The sequence below is a fragment of the Tamandua tetradactyla genome, chromosome 3, assembly GCF_023851605.1.
Source record: "Tamandua tetradactyla isolate mTamTet1 chromosome 3, mTamTet1.pri, whole genome shotgun sequence".
Taxonomy (NCBI): Eukaryota; Metazoa; Chordata; class Mammalia; order Pilosa; family Myrmecophagidae; genus Tamandua; species Tamandua tetradactyla.
Genome location: NC_135329.1, coordinates 797691 through 824083, shown reverse-complemented (window position 1 = coordinate 824083; position 26393 = coordinate 797691). Strand labels below are relative to the sequence as shown.

Below are 26393 nucleotides of genomic sequence, written 5' to 3'. Positions count from 1 at the left end.
TTTCTATCGTCTTAAGCGACGATTAGCAACTCTTGGATAATAATTTTCACACGCTGCTACCGACTTCTTCCAGGGGTGCTCAGCTGGCGCACCAGAGTTTCACGCGCAGCTGCGCTGGCGGGGACCACCCGCCCCAGGCTGCCCTGGCTGGGGACCACCAAGAGCCGCTGAGAAGGGCGGGGCCTGGAGGGGCGCCCTCAGGGGTGGGCGGGGCCTGGCGGGGCCTAGAGGGCCGGGCTTTGTGGGGCGGGGCCTGGTGGGGTGGGGCCTAGAGGGCGGGGCTTTGTGGGGCGGGGCCTGGCGGGGTGGGGCCTAGAGGGCGGGGCTTTGTGGGGCGGGGCCTGGCGGGGTGGGGCCTAGAGGGCGGGGCCTGGCGGGGCGGGGCCCGGAGGGGCGGGGCCTAGAGGGCGGGGCCACCTCCTGACACCGAGGAGGCTGACGTGCGTGGACTGCGGACCGACGTCCTCAGGTGCTGGCATGTCGCTCTTGCCACACAGGCCACGGCTGGCTGAGTTTGGGCGACGGGCGGCCACCCCGCCCGCTGAGGCGCCCACAGCTGAGGCGGCTGAGGCAGCTGAGGCGCCCTCGAGCCCGCGTCCGGGTCGGGGAGCTCCCTGCGGTGTCGGGGCGACGACGCCTGGCGCGGCTGAGGTGGAGAAAGCGCGGGAGCTGGCGCGCGACGCCGTCCCGGCTGAGGAGACTCGGGGCGCCCCCGAGGAACCCCTCCCTGGAGACCCTCTGCGGCCCGGCGCGGGGAGGCCGCGGACCCCCGCAGGCCCCGACGTAGGGCGCCCGCTGGGGAGAGACAGCCACGGCCTCCTGAGGCGCCCCGGGGCGAAGCGCGAGCAGGCGGAGCCCGCGGGAGAGGAGCGGCCTTCCCCACAGGCCCCGGGAGGCGCCGGCGGCGAGGGCGGCCGCCCTGCACAGCCCGGTGTCCCCGCAGATGGCTCAGGGCGCCCCAGACCTGCCTCCAGCGGCCCACGCGGGGGGCCCGGCCCGGCCCCTAGACCTGGCCCCTGGGGGCCCCTGATCCGCACGCCCGGCCCCTGGGGGCCCCGGATCCGCACGCCCGGCCCCTGGGGGCCCCGGATCCGCACGCTCAGCCCCTGGGGGCCCCTGACCCGCACGCCAGGCCCCTGCGGACCCCCGACCCGCACGCCCGGCTCATCAGGACCCCCGATCCGCACGCCCGGCCCCTGGGGGCCCCTGACCCGCACGCCCGGCCCCTGGGGGCCCCGGATCCGCGCGCTCAGCTCATCAGGACCCCCGACCCGCACGCCGGGCCCCTGGGGGCCCCCGATCCGCACGCTCAGCCCCTGGGGGCCCCGGATCCGCGCACTCGGCTCATCAGGACCCCCGACCCGCACGCCCGGCCCCTGGGGGCCCCCGATCCGCACGCCCGGCCCCTGGGGGCCCTCGGTCAGCGCGCCCGGCCCCACCTCTGACCCTTTCTCGAGAACCAAAGTTGAATGCAAGTTGGAGGAGTACATGTTCAAATGGACAGTTTACTTAAATTATCAAAAAGACATAGTGGAAAATCATACGGCACACCTAGTGAGGATTTCAACTTTTTCAAGTATGTTAGAAGAAAATAGGAAGCCTATGGTAAAGAAAAGAAAACGATTAAAACCTGAACATGCTTTGGAAGGGTGTGAGAAAGAAACCACCAATTCATCCTCTAGGGCTGCCCAGAATGCACATTTTCCAATTTTTGACACTTATGAAAAAATTCCTCTAATAGATCCTGATGACGTGGATGAACTTTCTCTGATGAAAGAACTTGGTTATAAGAATGAGCACTGTCCTGAACAAGTCGTGAATGTGGAAAATTTGGCTCACTTTAGTCCTATTACCGTTAAAACCAATCCTAATTTTTGTTCTCAGTTTACACAGAACAATGGAAGATCCATTCGTGAAAACTTTTGTGACTTAAATATGTGCCAACAGGACTTAGGCACCGAAAGGCCCCAGGAGCATGGCGAGTCTGCAGGCCGAGGTGAGGCTCTGCCCAGGGCGGGGCAGCAGGCTGTGCACACCAGCACCCCGCTCACCAGTATTGTGCACACCAGCACCCTGCACACCAGCCCCATGCACACCAGCACCCCGCACACCAGCACCCTGCACACCAGCACCCCGCACACCAGCACTGCACACACCAACACCACGCACACCAGCACCCCACACACCAGCACCCTGCACACCAGCACTGCACACACCAACACTGCGCACACCAGCACCCTGCACACCAGCACCCTGCACACCAGTACCCCACACACCAACACTGCGCACAGCAGCACCCCGCACACCAGCACCCCACACACCAGCACTGCGGACACCAGCACCCTGCACACCACCGTGCACACCAGCACTGCGCACAGCAGCACCGTGCACAGCAGCACCGTGCACAGCAGCACTCCACACACCAGCAATGTGCACACCAGTACCCTGCACAGCAGCACCCCATACACCAGCACTGCAGACACCAGCACCCCACACACCAACATGCTGCACACCAGCACCCCACACAGCAGCACCATGCACACCAGCACCACCACCCCAGGCCACATGCTGGGTCTCAGTAACCTCCCAGGTGGAAGAAAGGAAAGAAAACAGGTCTTAATCTCCAAGGAGGAAATAAAAATCACACAAAGCTTAACCAATAGTCACCACTATTCTGTCCATAAAGATATTGAGACAGAAAAGAAAGAGAAAGGTGGTTCTTCTTCATTGAATAGCACATTTTCTGTTTGGTCAGTTTCATTAATGAATAAGACACTAAATGTGGATGATGCAATTCTACTGAAAAACCAAACATGTGCTAATGAAAATAACATAGCTGACAAAAATCAATTTGAGAGTATTCTGCAAGAAAGTGAGCTAGCTAATTCAAAGTGTTTTTATCCAAACAATGGCTCTACAGAATGTGTTAATCACCATCTTGAAACTGATTTGAGTGCAGGGAACAAAGAATGTTTTCAGGACTTAACTGCTAAGTGTTTACTAACAGAAGCTCTGATGATAAGAAAGGATTTTGAAATGAAGAGTAAATTTGATTTGGTACTTAAGGAACTTCAAATGTTTCACGAAATTAGTGAGGACAAAGAAATACTGAGCACTGTGGAAACAAACAATGGGCAAGAGAATTGCTTGGGAGAAAATGAGGACTCACTGTTAAAAAAGGAGGCAGAAAAGGATTACGAAAAACGTGCCTCTCTGCTCTGGGACACTACAGCAGGCCCTGCTGTGCGCAGAAGACATCCGAGTTCCTTCCAGTGGAGAGGGGTGCCCAGGGCTGGGGCCCGAGGGCTGCCCCAGGCCCACTGCTGCCCCCCAGCAGTGGGGGAGGAACCCCTCCACCCCACTTCCCGGGAAGGTATGGCAGTGGTTTTAAAATGTTCTTGCACCTGAGAAAAGACATGTCCGGCTTCTTTTCTTTTGTAGGCAAAACATGTAATGTTGGCAAATGAAGATAGAGATTACTTGTAGGACAAGATTTATTGATAAATGTTATTTTCCCATAAAGGGCTTTTCAGACATTAGACAATACACCGAGGTCAAGAGCAACAAGCTATGCAACTTTTAAAAGGGGTTTTGAAAAGTGCTGCTACATATCTCTATGTATTAGGAGTCAATTGAAGGATATATTTCTGAAAAAATAATTTGCTTATAGTGTTAATATTTTATATGAAAGTTACTTATTGCTATAATTTATCAATACTTTTTTTCAGAGTGTGAAAAATCTTTACCTCAAACACCTGTTTTATTTTCTGACAAACATAAGGATGATAAATGCATTTGTTTATTGAAGGGAGGCAAAACCTTTAGTTATTTTCTAGAATACTTTCTAAAATGATTATTGCATTCTTGTATTTTGAGCATGAGGGCCATTCAAACATTAAATGATATGCTGAAGTGCAAGTCAATAAGTTATTAAACTTTTTGAAGGAGCTGTGAAGAGTACTGCTACATTTCTTTAAACATTAGGAGTGAATATAGGAAATATTTCTGAAAAAATAATTTGCTTTAGTAGTAACAGTTTATATAAAAGTTATTTTTCTATAATACATTGATTTTAATTTTCAGATTGTGAAAAATCTTTTCCTCAAAGAAATGCTTTATTTTCTGACGAATGTAAAGAAGAAAAGTTGAATTATTCACTTAACAGAGGTAACATTTTTGGTTATCTTCTAGAATACCTTCTAAGATGATTATTGCATTCTTGTATTTTTATCATGGGAAAATACAGATATTTAACTTGTTAGAAAATAAATGCCAAGATTTGCTATTTTGTAAACATGTATAAATATATTGATGCAAATTCCAGTGATAGATTAAAAATTGGTTAGAAATTAAAATGCCATTTAGAATACTACTGAGAAATACAGTCTTCCAAACTGTGTTAGAATATTGGCAGTGATGTGTTGCAGTAACTATGTGGAATGGTAGGTATGTGGATATAACATACCTTCTAAAGTATGCAACATTCTGTTGCAAAACCAAAAATGCTCTTGTCTAAGTGGGTTTCCAGTGATGAGATGCCACTCCCAATTATTTATTTATTATCAATATTTCTCTGTACTTTTTATTGTGATGGGGCTCTTTATATGGACATTTGACTGCTATTTTTTTTTTAAAAAATGAAACTAAAGAAAAGTTAGGCAGCTAACTCTAGCCTTTGCCTAAGAGGTCCACGATATCAGAATAAGATACAAGAAACCTAACATTGATTGTAACTTGTATGACATCTGGGGGTCAGGTAGTAGTAAGATTGAAAATAGGGAACTAGGCAAAGCAATAGTCTGACCAGAGATTTCTGGTATTGGGTGACAATAGGCTTCCAGAAGAATAGTGATGGAGGTGAAATGTAACTACCTGGTCACCCTCAGTTGGGCGCCCGTTCTCGGGCTTCTCGTCGTCAGCAGAGGCTGTCTCTGGTCCCTGAAGTCAGTCAGCCCAGAATTGCTGCTTTTCCTCTCTTCTGAGCTTACAATGAAATAATCTTAAAAATTAGTCTATGTCCTTGGAAGCTCAGGAGCACACACATCATCTTTCCTTCCCTGAATCAATGAAATAATTGAGAGAGCACTACTCCATAAGTCTAAGATTGGATTTAGGAACATAACTTTGGCTTGGAACGGAGGAAGATTAAGGGGCACCCACCCATATCGTCATAATTGTTATATTTGTGATAATGAAATAGATATATGAAGAAGATTAATTAAAGTATGTGCACAAATAGGAAAAGAAACATTTCATTTGTTTGAAATACCTAAACTCATAATAACCTGGTTCTCTCTGCATAAGGCACAGTGCCTCCTTGTCACAAAATATGAAAAATAATGTGAGGTCAGCACAATTACTTAACACTGTGTAAGCATAGCTATCTTAAATTCACTCTAAAGGCACATAAAAAGGGAATTGTCTTTCTGAGGTTTGTTCAAATCCATAGTGTAAGGGGAAAGTTGGGAGTTACTGGGAAGTGGGATAACAAGAAGGGACTAACTGCTGAGTGGATGGGTGCCTGCTTCCCCCCCCCCCCCTTTATTTTTCTTACAGGGGCAGGCACTGGCACTAACTGCTGAGTGGATGGGTGCCTCCTTTCTTTCTTTTTCTGCACGGGCAGGCACTGGGAATCGAACCCAGGTCTCCAGCATGGCTGGTGAGAACTCTGTCACTGTACCGGCCCACCCTGGTGCCTGCTTTTACAGCGTGCTTTTAAAGGCATGCGGAACAGCCCAGTTGTTCCAAAACACTTGATTCCTCCCCACTTGCCATCACGATGCCTTCTCTTTTAAGTGACTTATTTTTACCACTGTAAGTCTCCAGTGCACCCTTTTTTACTCTGTCTTTTCTCTATGGTGTGGAGAAGGCAATTATTTCGCACATATGTAGAAATTATTTTGAGCATGCGTTATATGCCAGCCAGCCAGTCTGCCAGGTACTTTACATAGCATTTAGACCAGTGCTTTCCTAACTGTAATATATATATATGAATCACCTGAAGATCTCATTAAATTATTTTGATTTGTTCGTGGGAAGGGACCTAAAATTCTACATTTCTAACAAGCTCCCAGGAGATAAAGATGCTCCTTGTCTGTGATTTTTTTTTTAACATGGGCAGGTACCAGGAATCGAACCCGGATCACCGACATGGCAGGTGAGAACTCCGCCTGCTGAGTCACCATGACCTACCCTAGTCTGTGATTTTAATTGCAAGGATTTAGAAAATAATTGAGGTAGTATTATTTCTAAAAGACCACTAACACATTTTCTGACATTTTTTTAACACTGACTTTTAGAACAAGTATTTTCTGATAGTATGCTTGAATGACCAGAATTTTTAAATACTGTAAAGCAAAAAAATTAATTCAGTGTATAACAATAATAAAAAGAATTATAACCCATTTAATAAAAAGGTAGGAAATTCAAGGAGATAAGGAAGCACACCCTCACCACCACAACTTATGACTAAGTTTGAAGGCATGTGGTTTGCAAAAGCCCTGCTGTTGATACAAATGGGTTCAGTGACTTCTCACTTGTTACAAAATTAACAAAGTATCATGTTAGAAAATGAAAGAGGAAAAGTATACTTAGTAAAAGTAATCAAATAGGTTATTAATCCTGGCTTTTTCTGAGATAGTAATCTTATAATAAAGAAGTGCATAGCATAAATTGCAGAAATTTTCTAATTTATATTAGAACCTAGTATATCAGATATGATCCAACAATTTTGCTTTGTTTTTGGACAAGTTTTTTTTAAGTTTTAGAAAAGTCTTTATCAATAAAACATTCTTTTTCTCTAACTCTTTATAATTAACTTTATGATTTTAATGTTGAATAAAGTATCATAGGTTGATTTATAGCTATTATTGTGGTTTTCCCCATATACACGTAATTTAAATTTTATAATATGAAATATTTACATAAATACACCCAGAGATTTGATTTGGTTCCATTAAATAGAAATCATGCTGTTTACCTTTTGCCACATTTAACTTTGGGTTGATTATATCCTTTTTACTTAGTGTGCTATTGGATTAAGTTCATACTAACTCATTAAAACTTTCTTTACATTTATAACTTTACATTTCTAACTATGTACCTCACAGTTTATTTAAAAAAAATACACTGTGAAAGCTAGAGGTATTGTTGTATTTCATTATCAAGGGCAGTTGAACCTACCCATTTGGTTAACTGATTTAAGAAAAGATGTATCTCCATGAAATATTTTGAACCTCTTTAAAAATTATATACTATAATGTTAAATAAAAATTTCAAAATCAAAGCTTTTCATGGTGTATAACAGATGAAAAAAATTTGGGTTCTATTATTGATAATAATCTCTATTAGAAGCTAAACATAACCATTAACAAGATAGCCTTGTTTAGCTTCTAAAAGAAAAACATGTTCTTTAAAGACACTGCAGCCGGTTGACTTTAAAGTCTGTATTGTTGTGTCATTATTGTTAAGGAAGACTGCCTGACCGGAATACTGATTTTATTTAGTTGCTATTTTATGGGCAATTTACTTTACTCTTCTGTGCTTAGGTTTCCCTGTTTTAAAAATGGGGACAGGTTTAAGTAAATAATGCACTTAAAGCACTCAGCTACTCAGTAAAGGCTGCTATTATTGTGATTAGAAGTTAGTAACATTTTAAAGCATAGAAACTTTTGGCAATTTTTACCCCGTTATGTAATTCTATTGTCATCTGTTTAGGTAGCAACTTTTCACATGGAATTTCAAGAGTATACCCTCTTAAGACATGCAGTCGGCCAATCAGGATTGGTTTGTCAAGAAAAGCTAAGCTTAAACAGCTTCATCCCTATCTGAAATAAACGTTACAAGAACTTAAATGAAGATATTGGACTCTTATGTTTCCAAGCATTTTTTAACATCTAGAAATATTTTCTTACTTTCTTTGGATAAATGTTTGTGTTTTTGTCCCCCAGATTGGGGTTTTTGGGTTTTCTCTATTATAAAGTATGGAAATTTGTGTGTGTGTGAATTATGTTTTCATTATTAAATGTTATAAAATATTTCATTGATATTGTCATGTCATATTAACAATGTAGACATTAAAGGCTTTTCATGATCTCATGAAATATATTGATTTTACTATTCTTTATTATGCATATATATGATCTTTCTGCGGAGAACATTAAGAGCCTTTATAGGTTTCTCAAAAGGATCTGTAACTCATAAAAAAGTAAGAAACCATTGTTATAATCCACTCCCCTCAAATATCATATGAGAAGATAGAGGTGCAGTGTTTTCAAGGTCATGTGATGAGTATCAGCTTGGGATAGAGCCTTTCTCCTTACAGCATTCTGGCCACTGTGCTCTGCATTCTTTTTCTATCTTTATTTCCTCCTCTAGCATTTACCTAGCATGGGCCACGGAGTAGAATTATGATCCTGTAGTTAATATCTACTATTCATTTACTCATTCATAGAACAAAGTATTGTTTTGTTTTTGTTTTCTTTGTGTAGGCAGGCACCGGGAACCAAACGCAGGTCTCCAGCATGGCAGGTGAGAACTCTGCCTGCTGAGCCACTGTGGCCCAGAACAAAGTATTTTTTAATACTTTGCTATATGCCAGGTGTTGCATTAGAGCTAGTGGTAGAATAGAGAAGTCATGGATAAGACCTTGCCTTCAGGGAGCTGACTTTGTATGTCTGAAATTGGGAGAAAAATATATACCATTCAAAGGTCGTCACCAGTAGAATAAAATACATATTACAAAACACTAGACATAGAAGTAACACTAAAACAAGCTCATTAATATAAAATAAGAAAAAAGAAAGCATTAAGAAAGCATAAAAACTAGAAAGCATATCCCTATAGAAGACAGACTAAATATCTCAATTTGCAAAATAAATGTGACTGGATTAAATTATCCTATTGCAAGCGAAGACTCATAGACTCACTAAAAACAGCTTGAATCCATCTCTATTTATTGACATTCTCTAGCACACACCTTTCACTCCAATGTCCTGCTCTAATTTCTTTTATTTTTTCCTCCACAGAACTCATCGTTTTCTCACACTCTATGTAATTTACCCCCTACTAGAATTTAGCCAGGCATGTTTCCCTCCAAGGGCCTAGTTTTCCAAGGGCCTAGAATAGTACCTGTCTCCCAACAAGTACTCAGAAAATATTCACTGAGTAAATGAATTTATAAATTCTTAATGACTTTATGGCCTTGGACAAACCCTCATTTTTAAAAATAGGATACTATCTCATGGGACTATTGTGAGGATTAAATGAGCTAATACATATCATGAATTTAAGGAAAGGTCTGATACATAGCAAGTACTACTAATGAATAACTATTTAGAACGCTCCACTGTTTATTGAAATTTTTTCTGGATCCTGCATTATTTTCAGGAGTATGTGATTTCTTTGAGACATATGAAAGCAGATCCTTTTACTTTTTTTCCACAAGGGTTCACCTCCTCCTCCTTCTCCTTTTCATTATAGGACAAATGTTGGACTTTTCTTTTGTCTTTCTACAAGGTAAATCTCATCACAATCAGGTTTGTCTTCATATTGTGTTTGGATGATTCTTTTCTTTCTTCTCTCTCACCATGTGTAAATATTGAATTCTCTACTCAGATCTTTTTCTCGAAGACAGGTTGTGTGCTTCCAGCCTTATTCCTGATCTCGAGAAGGCTTTCATCCTTTTTCTAATAAGTGGTATATTTATCCTCAACCGTTGCCTGCTCTCTCATACTCTGAACTGATCGAATGTGATGAGGTTAAACTCCCAGCACATGCTGTGCCGCTCAGTGTTTTTCTGTGCCACTGGCCAACCACTGCTTTGCTCTGCATTTCCTTGTAGGGATGTCACCTCCGAAAATGCAAAGCCTATTGCTGTTAGTGCCACAGTTAAGCATCCCTTCCCCCACTGCCTTCTACTGAAACTCACATACATGCACACAGACGCACACACCATCTTTCTCTCCAACCTATGTATGCGGTCCTGCCCCTGGAAGCAGAAAGTTGGTATTTGGAAAGGAGGTGACATTTTAGCTCTTCTTATGTTTTTGTGTCTTAGTGGCAGGTTTGGAGGGGCTACGTTGGGGACTGGATATAAGACTGAAATCCATCCCCTTTCTACCTTATTATCACTATCTTTGTGTTCTTGAAATGTACAAGTTGAATGCTTTCAGACCAGTAGAAAAATATTCAGTTAAAAAAATACTTGCTTTTATTCAACTTTAGAGTAAAGCTCAGTGTTACTTCAGTTTAAAGTAACAAGCTTTTGGGTGCATAACAGTGAGCAGGAGAAAAGAAGCAGAGCCTTACATTAAATCAACTTGAAAAAGCTTTGTTGATAGTACCTTAAGTACGCAATCCTCTGAGTTAATTGTATCTGTTCAACCTTGTTTAGCTAAGGAAAAATGGAACGCAATATATGCAGTGAAGAGGATACTAAGTTCCATCTAAATTTCCACATAAAATGAATATAGAGTCAGCCATTGTTTCATTTATATATATACATAGTAGTTTCTCTGTGGTAGATTTTATACTGCCACAAAACAAAACAAAACTCTTTGGGCAAAGGGGAAAAAGAATATAAAGATATCAGAAAGGTCTGAAATCATTTTAGCCCTCATTTCCCCCATTTTGTTGTAAAACATCGTCAACAAGAAATAACAAACTGGGCTGTAAAACAACAAAAACATTTACTTGGGGTCTTAGAATTGCAGTTCACGAAGCACAGATTCAGGTAGTAAACAAAATTGTGTCCCACGTTGGGGCTGTCAGGCAAGGATTTTTACAAGGAAAAAGAGAAAGAAATAACAGAGAAGTTGATAAGGCCAGAGTCTTAGAAATAGGTTTTGTTTTTTCAGAGAGGGAATAGTTTTGTTAGCTGTTTAGGTTTCACTTATAACCACCAGTTTTGGGGTTTGAGGGGGTGGTGTAGGAGCTTTTCTGTATGTGCCGATCTCTGATTCCATTTTAAGTCTCTTAGTCTAAGTTACTCCATTTTTCTTTCACAAAATATGTAATTATTTGCAAGGGGTGCTAGGGTAGTTCAGTGGTAGAATTCTTGCCTGCCATGCTAGAGACCTGGGTCCAATTCCTAGCCCATCCTCTCCACCCACTCCCAAAAATTCAACAAATGATGCTGCAATAACAAGATAGTCACATGGGAAAAGAATGAAATGAGACCCCACCATACAGCATACAAAAATATATATAACATATATGTAATTATTTGAAAGTATGTTTAATAGATTTTTCTATTTCATAATTTTAAGCACAGGCACATGCTGTAAGAGTGCATTTAGAAGAAATAATCATTAAAATATTTCACCTATACATGCTATGGGCAAAAGGATATGCTCATGGTCATTAATTTTAAAGTTTCTGTAATTTTGTAAAATCTACCTATATGGAATGCATGTGATTAAAAATAAAACCTTGCAGACGTCTGTCCTGAATTGGACTCGCATGTAGCTATCCACTCATCCTCTCTGTTGGTGTCTCACATTTAATGCACCCCAAACTAAGCTCCTAATGTTCTCCTAAATGGCTCCTCCCAGTTTTTCCTATTTCGGTGAAAGCCACCCTTATTTTTACTCAGGTCAGAAACCTTGGAGTCATTCATGACACTTCTTTTTCTCATCATCCATAGCTTCAGTGTTTCTCACCTGGATTTTTGCAACAGGGTTATAACTTCCAACACTTTTTACCAACTGCCTGGACACCTGCTGTCTGTGGCTGGGCCTCCTGCCCCAGCCTGACCTCCAGCCTAGTTAGTGAGCAGCTTTCTAGTGCTGGGGCAAGAACTCCCGGAGCCAACCCCCCTGCAGCTACCATGCACACATCTTACCCCAAACCCCAGCTGGTGCCTAAAGATGAGCTCACCAGCCCCACCAGTCACTTTCCCTTTTCACAGGCATTTGTTTTAAACTGCCCAATCCTTGACCTCTGTGGGACTCTCTACTCCTCTACCCCCAGACCATAATAAAGGCACAAGCCCACGGGACTGACCCTCTGCTCTGCTGCTGGTTCAATCACCCCTGACCATGGACCCTCAAGGCCCTGCTCTGAGTCTCAAGGACCTGCAAGTAATAAGGTGTCTTTCCTCAAGCATTGTGGCCTCGGGCTCCTATTATGCTGCACCAGGGTTGAAAATCCAGTGTAATGAATTGGATCAGTTTTAACTCACTGTCCTCCCTGCTTCAATCATTGCTCCCCTTCAGTCTAATCTGAGTGATCCTTTACAATGCAAGTCATAGCAGCATGTCACAGCTCTGCGCAAAGCCTCCCAATGGCTCCTCATCTCAGCGGGAAAGGCAAGGTCTCACTTTGATGTATAACAGGTGTGTAATGATCCCATCCTTTGCCTCTTCCCGAGCTTCGCTCCACTCTTCCCCTTGTTCATTCCACTTGAGACGGCTTCGGCCTGGGTGTTTCCTGAACCCGTGTGGCATGGCCCTTGCCTCGGGGCTTGCACTACTTTCCTTTCCTGTAATTCTCGGCCGGAGATACGTGCCTTACCTCACACCCCTTTTTAAGAACTTTTCTCAAATGTCACCTTCTCTTTGTGGACTTTCCCTCCTGTTTACATTTGTATCCCCCTTCCCTGCTTTCATTTTTTCTCTATGATACTTCACTATTGACGTATGATTTTTTTTTTTTTTTTTACTTATCTATCTTGTTTATTGTCTATCTCCCCCTGTTCTCATTTGCAAGCTGCCGGAATGCAATATACTTGAAACAGTGCAGCTTTTAAAAGGGGAATTTATTAAGTTCCAAGTTTACAGTTCTAAGGCTATGAAAATGGACCAATTAAGGCAAGACCATAGAAATGTCCAAATCAAGACATCCAGGGAAAGATACTTTGGTTCAACAAGGCCGATGACTTTCAGGGTTTCTCTTTCAACTAATGAGGGAAAGAGATGCTCTTTTAGTATTTTCTATTGCCTTGCATTTTTTTCATTTTCTGCCTTTTTATAGAAAAAATAGAATTTTCTTGGGAGAGTAACTATGACAAATAGCAGTGGAAATGTAGGGGAAGGGACCTTTGTGAACAGGGTCACTTTACATTCGAAAGAGTGACATGAAACTCTAGGACATGATGCCTAGAAGATGAATCTGTACGATGTCCATAAGTTTGTGTTCCCTCAATAATCCAGCAAAGCCAATCATGAAGTCTCAACCGAAGTTACAATTAGGAATAAATCCATTTATATGCCTACATAAAACACAGAATAAGGAAGATTTGAAAGTTCCATTTATTTATTTCATGCTGAAGTTCACGATTGCTAAGAAAGATGGGAAATAATCAACCGCATGCACCAAAACCGCAAGACAGACACCTCAGTTCTTCAGTTTTTTTCACAGGATCGCTAGTTCACACTCACTCAGCTTGTACTCAGTTGTTTTCAGCAGAGTTTCTGCACCCTGGGCCGAGCCCCCAACCCCTACTGGGTCTCCAGAGCCTGCGCTGCTGAAAATTGCGTTCATTTTTGAAGCAACTTTAGAATTTCTCATTTTTACTTTTTAGAAAACATTCTTAATATTACTTGAACCTGATCTTTATATTTCAGTAAATATAACTTTGTTGGCATGCTTAATTATATTTTCCTTTAAAAGTGTTTTTGATTGATTCTACTGCTGGCTAATTACCATTCAAAGGTCACTCCTTTATCTCACTGCCCCCCACACACTAGCTCTGATTTCTTCTCACTTCTCTCTGGAACTTCCATCAACACTTGCCCACCTCCCTTCTCTTCTCTCCTGTGGCCTCTGCCTCCTCTCTCCAGTAAGAGAGCTCTTTAGAGTCACAGAGAACTTCGACCGTTTTTCAACTTGCATTTTCTTTTATTACATTGCATTGCTAGCGGCCTGCTCTTCCTGAAACTTTCATTTTGCTTAAATTTTGTGACTATGCACTACCTTGTTTTCTCTTTTCTCTCTCTGACCATACTATTTCTTCCACTTTTTGATTCTTAGATACAAGCATATTTCAAAGTGCAGTCTGTGGGTTTTTGCCCTTTTTCCTGGATTTTATTCCCGAGAAATTTCGTTGATTTTCATGGGTCATTTAACATACCAACTTTATGGGTTTGGCACCAAATTATAGCTAGTCCTTAACTTTTTCAAATTCTAAGTTCTTACCATGGGTCAGGAGCTATTCTAACTATATACATACAATACATATTAAATCATTTAACCCTTCAATTACTTCATAATCAGATACTGTTACCATCTCCATTTTATACTGCTGGTTTAAGTAACTTGTCTCAGGCCACATGGCAGTAAGTGGCAGACTCAGCAGTCAACCCTGGCAGTCTGGCTCAGGTCAGAGCTCCTTACCATGCCGTACCTCACCTCAGCTTATCAAAACCCAACAGTCATCATCGAGCCCAGCTCTCTAGCCTGACATTTATTTTATGTGTCAAATCCTGTTGCTTCTTCCTCCCAAGGAATTCTTTACCCTCTCCATTCCTCCTTCCCGTTCTTTAGGGCTCTAGAATGTGGCTTTACCTAATATAACTTTCCAGATGTCTACCCCACAATTTCCCTACAACTGTACTCGAATTAGTACCCCACTGTCTCACACATCTGTTTTCCATTTTGCTGCATCTTTCCTTTTAGGAGATGCTCTTCTCTTTTACCTATGTAAATCTCACCTATCCTTAAATTCCTACTACTCCATAAAGCTTCCTCCAACTAATTGAATCGTTCCTGATTGTGATGTCCTCTGAATAATAGTAGTTATTCCTTTGACAATGCACTCATCAAGCATTTATCACTCCAGCCTGCCTCTTCACCTATCTAAGCTCACGGCTAGGCAACACTTTTGAAAGTTCTTTGTAGTCTCTAAAGCACTGTTCAATGTCTTGCACTCAAAAGCATTTACTGATTTACAATTATTCATTTTTGGTGTCTGACTTAATATTTTTGATGTCTGGTAAGTTTGTAGACATTTTTGGTTTGCACAAGAAAATACAGTTAAATTCAATGGGACTTTTTGGCATATTTTTGTGTTTCATCCTTTCTCGCTGACCCTCTCCATCTCTTCCTGTGCTAGTATAGATGCTTTCTAATGACTAACACCTACTTAAATAGGCTTACACACTTATTTTAATCCCTTGATTTTCACCAAAAGCTTAATGAAGATGTGTGTGATTCTTATCATTCATCAAGGGCTCTATGAGGTAGGGTAACTTGCTAGAGGATATATGCATTTAGTGTAAAAATTTGGTGGCCATTTATTTGCAAGGGGCAGAGCCAAGGGCTTCTTTCCTAGCGTTTTGGGTGGATCAGCATGTTCCTTCATCTCATCACTTTAGAAGTGCTGCTAAATACTTTGATGTACTTTCACAAAATTCCTCAGCTTATTTCAAATCCCCCCCTTTTTTTGACATGAAAAATTAAAAACTTACTGACAGAAAATTTCATCTGCATTTGGTAGAGTAGTGTAGAAATTAGCCCATTGTGTTATTTTGAGGTACATTTTGTGACTTATTTTTATAAAAACTGACAATTCACACATATATTTTTTAGCCTGTCAATATTAAAAACTACAGAAATATCTAATGTTTTACCAGTGTTTTAGTCAGTGTTCTCTAAAGAAACAGACAGGAGAGATCTGTAAATATGAGATTTATAAAGGTGCTTCACCCAACAGTGGAAATGGAAGAGTCCCAAATTTGCAGGGTAGGCTGCCAGGCTGGCAACTCCAAAGAAGGGTCTGGACAACTCCAGAGGGGAGGCTCGCTGGCTGAAGAAGTAGAGAAAGTTCTGTCTTCCCCCTTAGAAGTCTTCAACTGATTGGATCAACTCCACCTGATTGGATTCTCTCATTTGTGGAGACACGCCTCAGTTGTTGGGAGAGGTAACCAGCCGCGGATGAAGTCAACTGACTGATAATTTAATACACCAGCCTTCCGTTTATCACCAGCCACAAAATATCCTTGCAGCAACGGTCAGGCCAGTGCCTGACCAGACAACTGAGCACCATCACCTTCACCTGGCCAAGTTGACACCTGAACCCAACCATCACAACCAGGAAAGATATTTGTCAAAGTATTTTTCTTAGAATGCCACAAATGGCATTGAATCTAGGAATGTTTTTAAAGGTACCTGTGTACAAAGAAAAAGAAGTTTGGAGATGGTTGCAAAGAAATACAATGTAACAATTTAATAATTCATAAATATACCATGTTATGAAGTTAGAGCTATAAATGTGCTTTTCTGAAGAGATATAACAATCTCATACTAGACTAAAAATCTTGTTAAGAAATGAGAGAGCACAGTTTTAATAAACTGCTAACATTTTCATAATACCAGCTTTTCTGGGGATGGATCGTCTCCTTGAAGAACACATCAATTCCAAATATTTCAGGCCTTAGCCTTCTATCATTGCATTTTCTCTTAGGGAATAACATAGTCATTAAAACTCATTTTAAAGAGCAGCTGTGCCCATGTATCAACTTCTGAAAGTTTTTGTCATAGATTTTCCTTTTTGGGGTTCTGAGCCTCAGGGGAATATACTGTGAACACTGATAAACTTCCCTGTGATCAGAGACATTTCAAAGCATTTTAAGCCTTGACATAATGGCGCCAAAGGAGGTTTTATCCTCTATTTTGTTAGCAACAGCTGCACTTAGGAGCCAAAATGCACTAAATGGTCAGAATACAAGTGTGCTGCAAAAGTCTATACCAGGCTTGAAAAGTGCCCAGAAATGCAAATTCAAAGTGCTAGCCATTACACGGAGACTGTTTAGTGTGTCCCTGCTGTGGTGTGTTATGCTGGGCGGCACAAGTATCAGAATACTACCAGTAGCTGCAGTTCTAAGGTGAACATTAATAACGATCAACTGTTTACTCAGACCCCAAACAATGTCTGTTTGCCTGGCGGTGTGTGGGTTTTGTGTATACGCCCCACGGACCTTGCTTTTAGAGAGTATATAACTTTAGTTGACAAAATCTAAGAGGCAAAACCTATCAAACAATTAAAATAGGAGATTTGATCTTTCGTTCTGACTTTCTCTGCAAGACCTTGGTTTTCAGATGTTTTCTATTTGGAATGATATAATTACTAAAATAACTTCTGTTTTCATGTTGTTTTGTAACTGAAACACATTGTGAGTCACTAAATGGAAATATAAGGAAAAATCTTAAGGGGGAAACACATTAAATGTAAATAAAAATAATGTTTAATTTTTTAGATATTTAATAACTTTTATTTGATATTAAAGGCTGATAAAAAGAAAAATAAGATCAATATAGTTATTATTATTTACCTTTCATACATCTCAAATAGGAAGTATCAAAAGATGTGTTGAATAAATCATTCATTTATTCATTTATTCATGCCCTCAACAAATATTAATTAAGGGTCTAGAACTGAACAAATGATCTCATTTCTATAAATTCTCTCATTTAAAAACTCAGGTTATATTATCAATTCTTTCTATATAGCACCTTTCCTTTTTAACGGAACCTACCTGTGGGATGGGTTGGCATTGTATAATGATATAATAAGGAATTTGTTCTTAAATGTACTTGTATTCCATATTAATAATATAAGAAGATCCATATTATTGCTTGGATTTTCTGAAGTCTGTTTTCAAAACAGTCCTGTAGATGTGGCCTACTTTCCCCAGGTTTGAAAAAAATGAAGTTTCATTAGCTCTAATTTTTTAAAAATATATATTTAAATTTTTATTGAAGACATTGGCAATTTACAGAAAAATCACTCAGGAGGTGCAGAGCCCCCACATGGGCCCTGCCCCAGGTTTTCCCCTTTATCAGTATTTCGTGTCACTGTGGCACTTCTGCTACCATTGATGAAACCGTGTTGCAATTACACTATCAGCTGTAGCCCATAGTTCCATTAGGGTCCACTGCATCCTACAGTTCTATGGTTTTTAAAAATGTTCTCCTGCTAACTTGTATACAACTAAAACTTCCCATTTGAACAGCTTTCAAATATACAATTCAGTATTTGGCTGATATTATATGCCAATGCTGTGCTGACAGCCTACCAGCCACGATGAATGTGGGGTCTCCTGCCTTGAGAGCACTCACCTATCAGGGGTGAGTGAAGGAGAGGCATGCTTGGAACTCCATATTCTTCCTTTTTTTTTTTTTTTTCTCTTATTGTGTTTATTGAACATGTGCTTTTCAGAAGTTACCTTTTCAGGTCTGATTCAAGCACTACACGCGCTGGGGCAGTCACGGACACTTGTGGGGCATCTCCTGGCCCTGCCCAGCCCTGGCACCTTCCCACCGCGGGAGGGGTCTCTGCGGGTGCCGACGGCGGGAGGGGTCTCAGCTGGTGTCCACCACGGGAGGGGTCTCAGCGTGTGCCCACCGTGGGCAGGGGTCTCAGTGGGTGTCCACGGCGGGAGGGGTCTTAGCATGTGCCCACCGCGGGCAGGGGTCTCAGCGGGTGCCCACCGTGGGCAGGGGTCTCAGCGGGTGTCCACGGCAGGAGGGATCTCAGCGGGTGTCCACTCGCAGCCCCAGGTGACTCCGATCTGAAGGCCAGGCCGAGGTGGCCTTGACTGCTGGGCCCAGGAGCAGCCACAGCTGTTTCTCAGGTAGATGTCCCTGCCCCCCAGCTGTGACCTCATGCGGCCCATGGCGCCCTGGCCTTGGGGAGGTGGATGGGGCGCTGCCCTTCGCCGACTGACTGCCGCCCTGGCCGCAGCCTTGGCCTTCCAAAGGCGGCCGTGAGGGGTCTCCTCCCCGCTTTTGTGGACCCTTGATATGGGTGGTATATTGTACCAGGTACCGTGGGGGGCCTTTTACTCCAAAAACTGACTGTTAAAAGGATGTGGAAGTTTTGAACGTCCCTGTGTTTAAAATACATTTTTTTTCCTCAGTTTTTCTTTTTTTGACACCAAAGCAGCATCATAATCCCATCACAACAAAAGGGAAAAAATCTCACTTTTGTGACTCTTTCTGGCTTTCCACCCAAGCTGATTTGATGGTAGGGTTCTAGGCTGTGTTATCACACCCTCCATGTCTTTAAAAACCTGCTCGGGACGTAAGGACTTGGTTGTGAAGTTTCTTTGCTCAATACCTTTTTCTTACAAAGACAATAAACCTAGAAGGAAAGTTTAATTGTGAGACAGAATTGTGAATAAAATAGTGTATACTTGAAATTAAATTAAATGTACAAAGTAGCATTCTGTAGGCATGGAAGGATCCTGTTTATTGGTAAATGAAAGCAAGCATGGAAGTGTCAGATTCTAGTGAATAAAACACACTATTCAGTTAAGTAAACATCCTTTGAGGCTTTGATTTAGACAAGGCACTTAGCTAAGTACTGCTGCAGTTACAAAGACAGACAAGCTAGGCAAGACACAGTTTTAATCTAATTTAGAAAGAAAAACATTCACAAATAATACAGGAAAGTGAAAAAACTTGAGTGCTATGGGAATGCAGTAATTGATTAGTTCTTACTGGCAAGAGGGAGGATGCTTATATAAACAAGTGTATTTGAAATAAATTTAAAAGAATTTTGAAAATTATGCATCAGAGTAGGGTGGGAATATATTGTATTCAGAACAACATGAAGACAAAAAATTAGTTTAGCTGAAGATTTCTATATTGGTTAATTGTATATTTTTCCTTTATTATGTTTTATACAAAATTATGCGGGATTATAGATTAAAAGAAAATAAATTGGAGTCAAATCTCTTATAATGAAAACTTATTCCTTAGTTTTGAGAACTTAATTTGTGTTTTCAAGAGCAATAAATCAGAAAGTTAAAAGAGGCTCTCTGGCAGGAAGAAAATATATTGAAATTCTAGAATCTAGAACAAATGACCTTTCAGTAATCTGCAGTCCTACTGTATACATGACCTCAGGCTGACTCCTGAATTTAAATGAATATGAAATACAGTCTCTGATCTCAGGCCTGATGGCTGGCTGGGGAGACATAGGGTGATACACTAAAAAGTTAGCTCTTTCAGACAAGAAGTAGAAAGAAAATCTAAAAAACAGGGATTTATCTGTTCTTAATACATAATATCTTAACCTTTAACTTGTTAAAACATTTCTTCCTGTTTACAATTATGTTCATGAAACCACATTTTGAATTTTCATAATTTAGAATATTGGTTTAAAGGAGAAAAGTTTTAGTGGGGAAGTTAAATTTTGTTTCCCTGATTAAAAATAGTTTTTATATTAGACATTAAAGGCATGACCTAACATTAAGTGACATTAGGGTTTTATGGATTTGATGAGCAAACTCTGAAAATGTGGTCTGTATTATTTGCTCATTAAATGTTAGCACCTTGCCAGTATGGTCAAGAAAGAAGACACTACTAAATAGACCAATATATGAAGATTCAATTCAAGCGTATTAGATTATATAATCAAAATATTGCACAAAACAATCCATTTGTTTACGGTCACAATCCTTATCACTTTAAACATATATGCATATATATTTTTTAATGAAAAATGTGTTATAGAGAAGTTGTGGATCTACAGAACGATCATTCGTAAGCTACAGGATTCCCATGCACCTCCCACCACCAGCTGTGTTGCTGTGGACAATTTGTTATGATTGATGGTAGCACTTTTTTTGTAATTCTATTTTTTTAACAGTAGTTACATGTGTTACAATTGATGAAAGATTATTGAAGTAGTACTATTAACTATTGTACATAGTTTACGTAGGGGTATTTTCCCTCATATTCCCAACCTATTATTATTACTCATGCATGTCTTTATTCTATTACTCATTGTTCTAGTTTGCTACTGCCGGAATGCAATATACCAGAAATGGATGGCTTTTAAAAAGGAGAATTTAGTAAATTGCTAGTTTATAGTTCTAAGGCCAAGAAAATGTCCCAATTAAAGCAAGTGTATAGAAACGTCCAATCAAAGGCATCCATCCAGGGAAAGATACCTTGATTCAAGAAGGCTGATGAAGTTCAGGGTTTCTCTCTCAAGTAGAAGGCACACGATGAAGACAGAGTTTCTCTCTCGGCTGGAAGGGCACATGGCGACCACAGCGTCATCTGCTAGCTTTCTCTCCTGGCTTCCTGTTTCATGAAGCTCCCCGGGAGGCATTTTCCTTCTTCATCTCCAAAGGTTGCTGGCTGGTGGGCTCTGCTTCACGTGGCTATGTCGTTCTACTCTGCTCTCTCTGAATCTGTCCTATTCTTCAAAATGTTGCCTCTTTTATAGGACTTCAGAAACTAATCAAGACCCATCCAGATGGGTGAACACATGTCATCACCTAATCCAGCTCAACAACCACTCTTGATTGAATCACACATCTCCAGGGGGATGATCTGATTACAGTTTCAAACATACAGTATTGAATAGGGATTTGAAGAAATGGCTGCTTTTACAAAATGGGATTAGGATTAAAACATGGCTATTCTAGGGTACATACATCCTTTCAAACCAGCACACTCATCTACTCTTATACTGGATTAAGGGGGTGTCAGTCACACAGTTTTTACAATCACACAGTCACATAACAAAAGCTATATAGTTACACAATCATTATTAAAGATCAAGGCCATTTGATAACAGTTCAGCAATTTCAGGTGTTTCCTTCTGGTTATTCTAATACACTAGAAACTAAAAAGAAATATCAATATAATTATTCTGTAGTCATACTCATTTGTTAAATCCTAATGTCTCAGTTATCCCTCCTCCCTCTTGTTTGATAATTCTCTTAATCTTCAGGGGCTGCTGGGCAATGAGCCCCCTAACTTCATGCTGGGAAGGGGTGTCGACCTTATGGGGTAGAGAGAATGGAACTGGTTGATGCTCTTGGAGAGACTGGCACCTCTGGTTTCAGGGCTTATCATGCACAGGAACAATCTGGAGGCTTTAGGTTTCTGAAAAAATAAACTTACAAAGAAAACTTTTATAGAGTCTTAAATACAGCTCTGGGTATTCTATAGGGTTTTCAGGAACACTGTGGGTTGGGATTTGGCATACTGTGGCAATTTGCAATATCTGGCCGAAGATTGCCTAAGAATGACCTCCCATTCTATTTGAAATCTCTTAGCCACTGAAACCTGTATTTTGGTTTACTTTTCCTCTCCCTTTTGGTCAAGAAAGCATTGTCAATCCTGTGATGCTGGGCCCTAGCTCATTCCTAGGAGTCATGTCCCACCCTGCCAGAGAGGCTTATACCTGTGGGAGTCATGTCCCATGTAGGAGGAGGGCAGTAAGTTTATTTGCAGAGTCTGGCTTAGAAAGAGAGGCCACATCTGAGCGAAAAAGAGGTTCTCTCAGGGGACACTAAGGCATGATTATAAGAAGGCTTAGCTTCACCATTATGGATATATTTCACAAGGGCAAGCCTCAAGATCAAGGGCTTGGCTCATTAAATTGGGAGTCCTTAATGCTTGAGAGAATATCAGGAATTCTCCAGGTTGGTAGTTTAATAATTCCACATTTTTCTCCATTCCCTCAAGGGACTTTATGCATATATTATAATTCTTATCCTGAAACCCAGTTTGATGAATCGGTAGAAAACATCAAAAATTTATTGCATAGGGCATATGATTTAAAATATTGAAACACAACTTTTCAACTTGTTTTTGAAGTTGTCACTGGACAAGATTAGAATAATAAGACCAGATTTGGCAATACTCATAAATAAGTTAATATATCAAAGGATTTTTGCATAACAGTAGTTAATCCCTAAAATGAGTTAATAATGAGTTATTACCTCATCCCTTTCCTCACTACCTACTATATAAAGTGAAATGTATTAGTGATGGGAGTTAAACAAATATAAAGGATGTATTGACATACACGTTCAATATTCTTTAAATCTTGCTAGTATATACATATTCAGTATTCTTTAAATCTCGTTAGTATATACACATTCAGTGCTCTTTAAGTAAACCTTGTGACATTGCTGTGCATTTAGCCATGAAGGACTCTTCAGTTTTAGAAGATACGGTATTTGACAACACGTGCCTGCTGCATCTTCCTCTTCTGAAACAAGCTGGGAAAATAAAAACCTTTTGCCTAATGAGAATGTTTTACTTTTCAGCTTCATGACATAGGAGTCTATATTGAATGTTCTTCTCTTTGACCTAATATTTAGTTCCTAAACATTTCTAACTTGAGTACTATGGAAAAAATGTGGGCTAGAATCTCTTTCTCTGATGCATGGAACCACATGCAGCAAGTTGGGCTGTGGTTTTATGGTGGAAAAAGGGAATCAGTTAAGAGATCAAAATAAATGCATGCTATGAACTTTGGCTACATTATATTTTGAATTTCCAAAAAAGCGTGAAAAAAAAAAAAACAGAAAGTAGAAGCAGCATATTGTAGTGGAAAGAACATGGACTTTTAGAGTTAGAGAAATCTGACTCCAATTCATAATAGCTTCTTAGACTCTCTGCCCCTCCATCTGCAAACTGTTGATAATATCTATCTATCTTTTTGGGCTGTTATCAGCATTAGTTGATTAGATAAAGTTGCCCAAGATGCTTGGTACATGGTAGGCATTGGATAAGTAGTAACAATGAATATTTAACTTAGTACTGTCATGAAGCAGTTGTCCAAGTGCATATTATTATTTAGTAGTAAAATAACTATTAGAATTCATTTATTGACCACTTACTATGTTTCAGGCACTGTTCTAGGCATTTGAGATATATTACATCATTGAACAAAATGGAATTTCTTGCGCTTGTGGAGCCTATAAACAACAAGGGGGTTGACAGGACCTCCAGGCTCAGAAATTCTTTTTTCCCTCACTGATTTAACCCATCTTCACATCTTCTTCTTTCAGATCACCTCATTAAAATCAAGAATAGGGGATAAGGCCCCTGGACCTTTAATAGGTTAGAGGGGGGAAAATCTCTACACCCATCCTAAAAGGGTGATGCTGCCAAGCTTGGCAACAGTTAATGACCTTCCTGAATGTTAATGTCTGAATTTGTTGCCCCACAGGCAGACAGTGTGGCCTATGATTTCTGCATATTATAATGCTTTAAGATTTTCTTTGCTGCTTAGTACATAATTGATTTTTGTTAATATGATTTAAACATTTGAAAAGAACATAAATATATCGGATATTGGTGTTTTAGTTTCCTAGGCTGCTCAAGCAAATACCATGAAACAGTTCAGCTTAATTAATGGGATTTTGTCCCATGGATTTAAAACATTTTTTTCTTTTGTTACCATGTATATAATCTAACATTTTCCTTTTTAATCGCTTTCATGTATGTATTTCAGTGATGTTAATTGCGTTCACAATGTTGTGCTACTGTTCATATCCATTACCAAAACATTTCCATCATGCCAAATAGGAACCCTGCACATTTCAAGCTTTAACTTCCCATTCCCGACACCACTCTGTTCTCTGGGAACCTATTTCTAGATTCTGACTTCATGAGTTTGCTTATTGTGATTTTTTCAAATCTGTGTGATCATACAATATTTGTCCTTTTGTTTCTGGCTAATTTCACTCAACCTGATGCCTTTTGTAAAAATATTTTTATTGAGAAATCTTCACACATGTACATTCCGTACATAGTGTACAATCAACGGCTCACAATACCATCACATAGTTTTGTATTCATCACCATGATAATTTTTAGAACTTTTAAATCACTCCAGAAAAAGAAACAAAAAGAAAAAACTCATACATCCCATATCCCTTATGCCTCCCTCTCATTGACCACTGTTATTTCTCTCTACCCAATTTTTTTACCCTTTGAGCCCCTTATTATTTATTTATTTTTTATCCATATATTTTTTTTTACACATCTGTTCATACCCTAGATATAAGGAGCATCAACAGAAGGTTTTCACAACCACACAGTCACAGTGTAAACCTTCTGTCCTTATACAATTGCCTTCAAGAATGGAGACTACTGGCACACAGCTCAACAGTTTCAGGTACCTTCTTCTAGGCAATACACCACAAACTAAAAACGAATGTCTATGTAATGCATAAGAATAATCTCCTGAATGACCTCTCGACTCTGTTTGAAATCTCTTAGCCACTGAAATTATATTTTGGCTCAATTCTCTCTTCCCCCTTTTGGCCACTAAGGCTTTCTCAATCCCTTGATGCCAGATCCTGGTCAACTTGGGATTTCTGTCCCATGCTTCCAGGGAGAATTACACCCCTGGGAGTCGTATCCCACATTGAGGGGAGGGAAGTGAGTTCACCTGCTGAATTGGCTTAGAGAGAAAGGCCACATCTGAGCAACAAAAGAGGTTCTTTGCAGGTGATACTTAGGCCTAATTTTAAGTAGGCTCTGCCTATCCTTTGCAGGTATAAGTTTCATTGGGTCGAACCCTGAGCTCATGGGCTCAGCCTATTGAAATTGTTGTCCTCACTGCTTGTGAGAATATCAGTAATTCTCCAAATGGGGAAATTGAATATTTCCTCCTTTCTCCCCAGTCTCCCGAGGGAATTTTGAAAATTCTTCTTTATTCACTACCCAAATTACTCCATCATATTAATCCAGACAAATGAGCAAGATCTCATGCCCTATTTAAGATTCTATGTACTTATGGTGATCAAGTGAACTGAACAGACAAGTTAAATTAGGTAATGTGCTACCCAAAATATAAATTTTACACAAAGTAAACATCTCTCCCTTCAGTCTCAGACAGAAGTTGAAGTACCCCAGTACTTCAGCAGTACCCCAGTACCCTAGCAGTACCCCAATCCTATCCAGATCAGTTTCATTCATATCTCTACTCAAAGTCTTATCACTTTTTAAACAGTTCGTTTATGGGGTACTGCTGACTTTCATAGTTTCAGAGCTCTAACTCTGAGTCTCAGGTGTCACATAAGTACCTGCAGATTCTGGGAATGACTAGGTTGTAAATAAGCAGCTCTGAATCTCAGCATTTAGAAATAACAGTTACTACTCCTGAATATATATGACTGTTGTAAGAGCTTACAATCTAGGACCCTTTACAATAGGCCCCAACTTGATAACCCATGCTCTCAACTTCAGTTCTCCAAGTTTTTATATTATGATTAGTTCTTACAGGTGAGGCATGATAATATTTGTCTTTTTGTTTTTAATATTTCATTCTATATATAGCTTTTAAGGTTTATTCACCTAGATGCATGCCTCACAACTTCATTCCTTCTTGTGGCTGCTCAGTAGTCCTTTTTATGTAAACACCGCATTTCCCACTTCCTTCCCTCAGTTGTTGTAACCTTAGGCCACCTCTCAGCTTCCCTACCAACAGTTAGTAGGTACATCTCTTTCTCCACATTTTCTCCAGCACTTGTTTCTCTCTGTTCATTTTCAAACAGTTTTATTTGCACATCATATAATCCACCCTAAGTAATTTACCATGCCTTCGCCACCATACTCTATCTGAAGACATTTTCTTTTCTTCTACAAAGACTCCTTACCACTTCCCCATACACCTGCCTGTTGACAAAAAG

General features: G+C 40.5%; 1 protein-coding gene across 1 annotated transcript; it reads left to right on the top strand.

The window, feature by feature from the left end:
- Positions 1–477: 477 nt before the first annotated feature.
- RAD51AP2 (RAD51 associated protein 2) lies at positions 478–7995 on the top strand. Its single transcript, XM_077152962.1, has 4 exons — positions 478–3373; positions 4084–4167; positions 6122–6157; positions 7717–7995. The coding sequence occupies exons 1-4, from the start codon at positions 478–480 to the stop codon at positions 7833–7835; spliced, it is 3135 nt and encodes a 1044-aa protein (XP_077009077.1). The 3' UTR covers positions 7836–7995.
- Positions 7996–26393: the final 18398 nt, after the last annotated feature.

What these genes read in the sequence shown, in the direction of transcription:
- RAD51AP2 (XM_077152962.1), top strand. Translation starts at nt 478, where the DNA reads ATGTCGCTCTTGCCACACAGGCCACGGCTGGCTGAGTTTGGGCGACGG. An exon ending in CCACCCCACTTCCCGGGAAG is followed by an intron (nt 3,374 to 4,083) that starts GTATGGCAGTGG and finishes TTTAATTTTCAG; the next exon opens with ATTGTGAAAAATCTTTTCCT. An exon ending in GAATTATTCACTTAACAGAG is followed by an intron (nt 4,168 to 6,121) that starts GTAACATTTTTG and finishes TAACATGGGCAG; the next exon opens with GTACCAGGAATCGAACCCGG.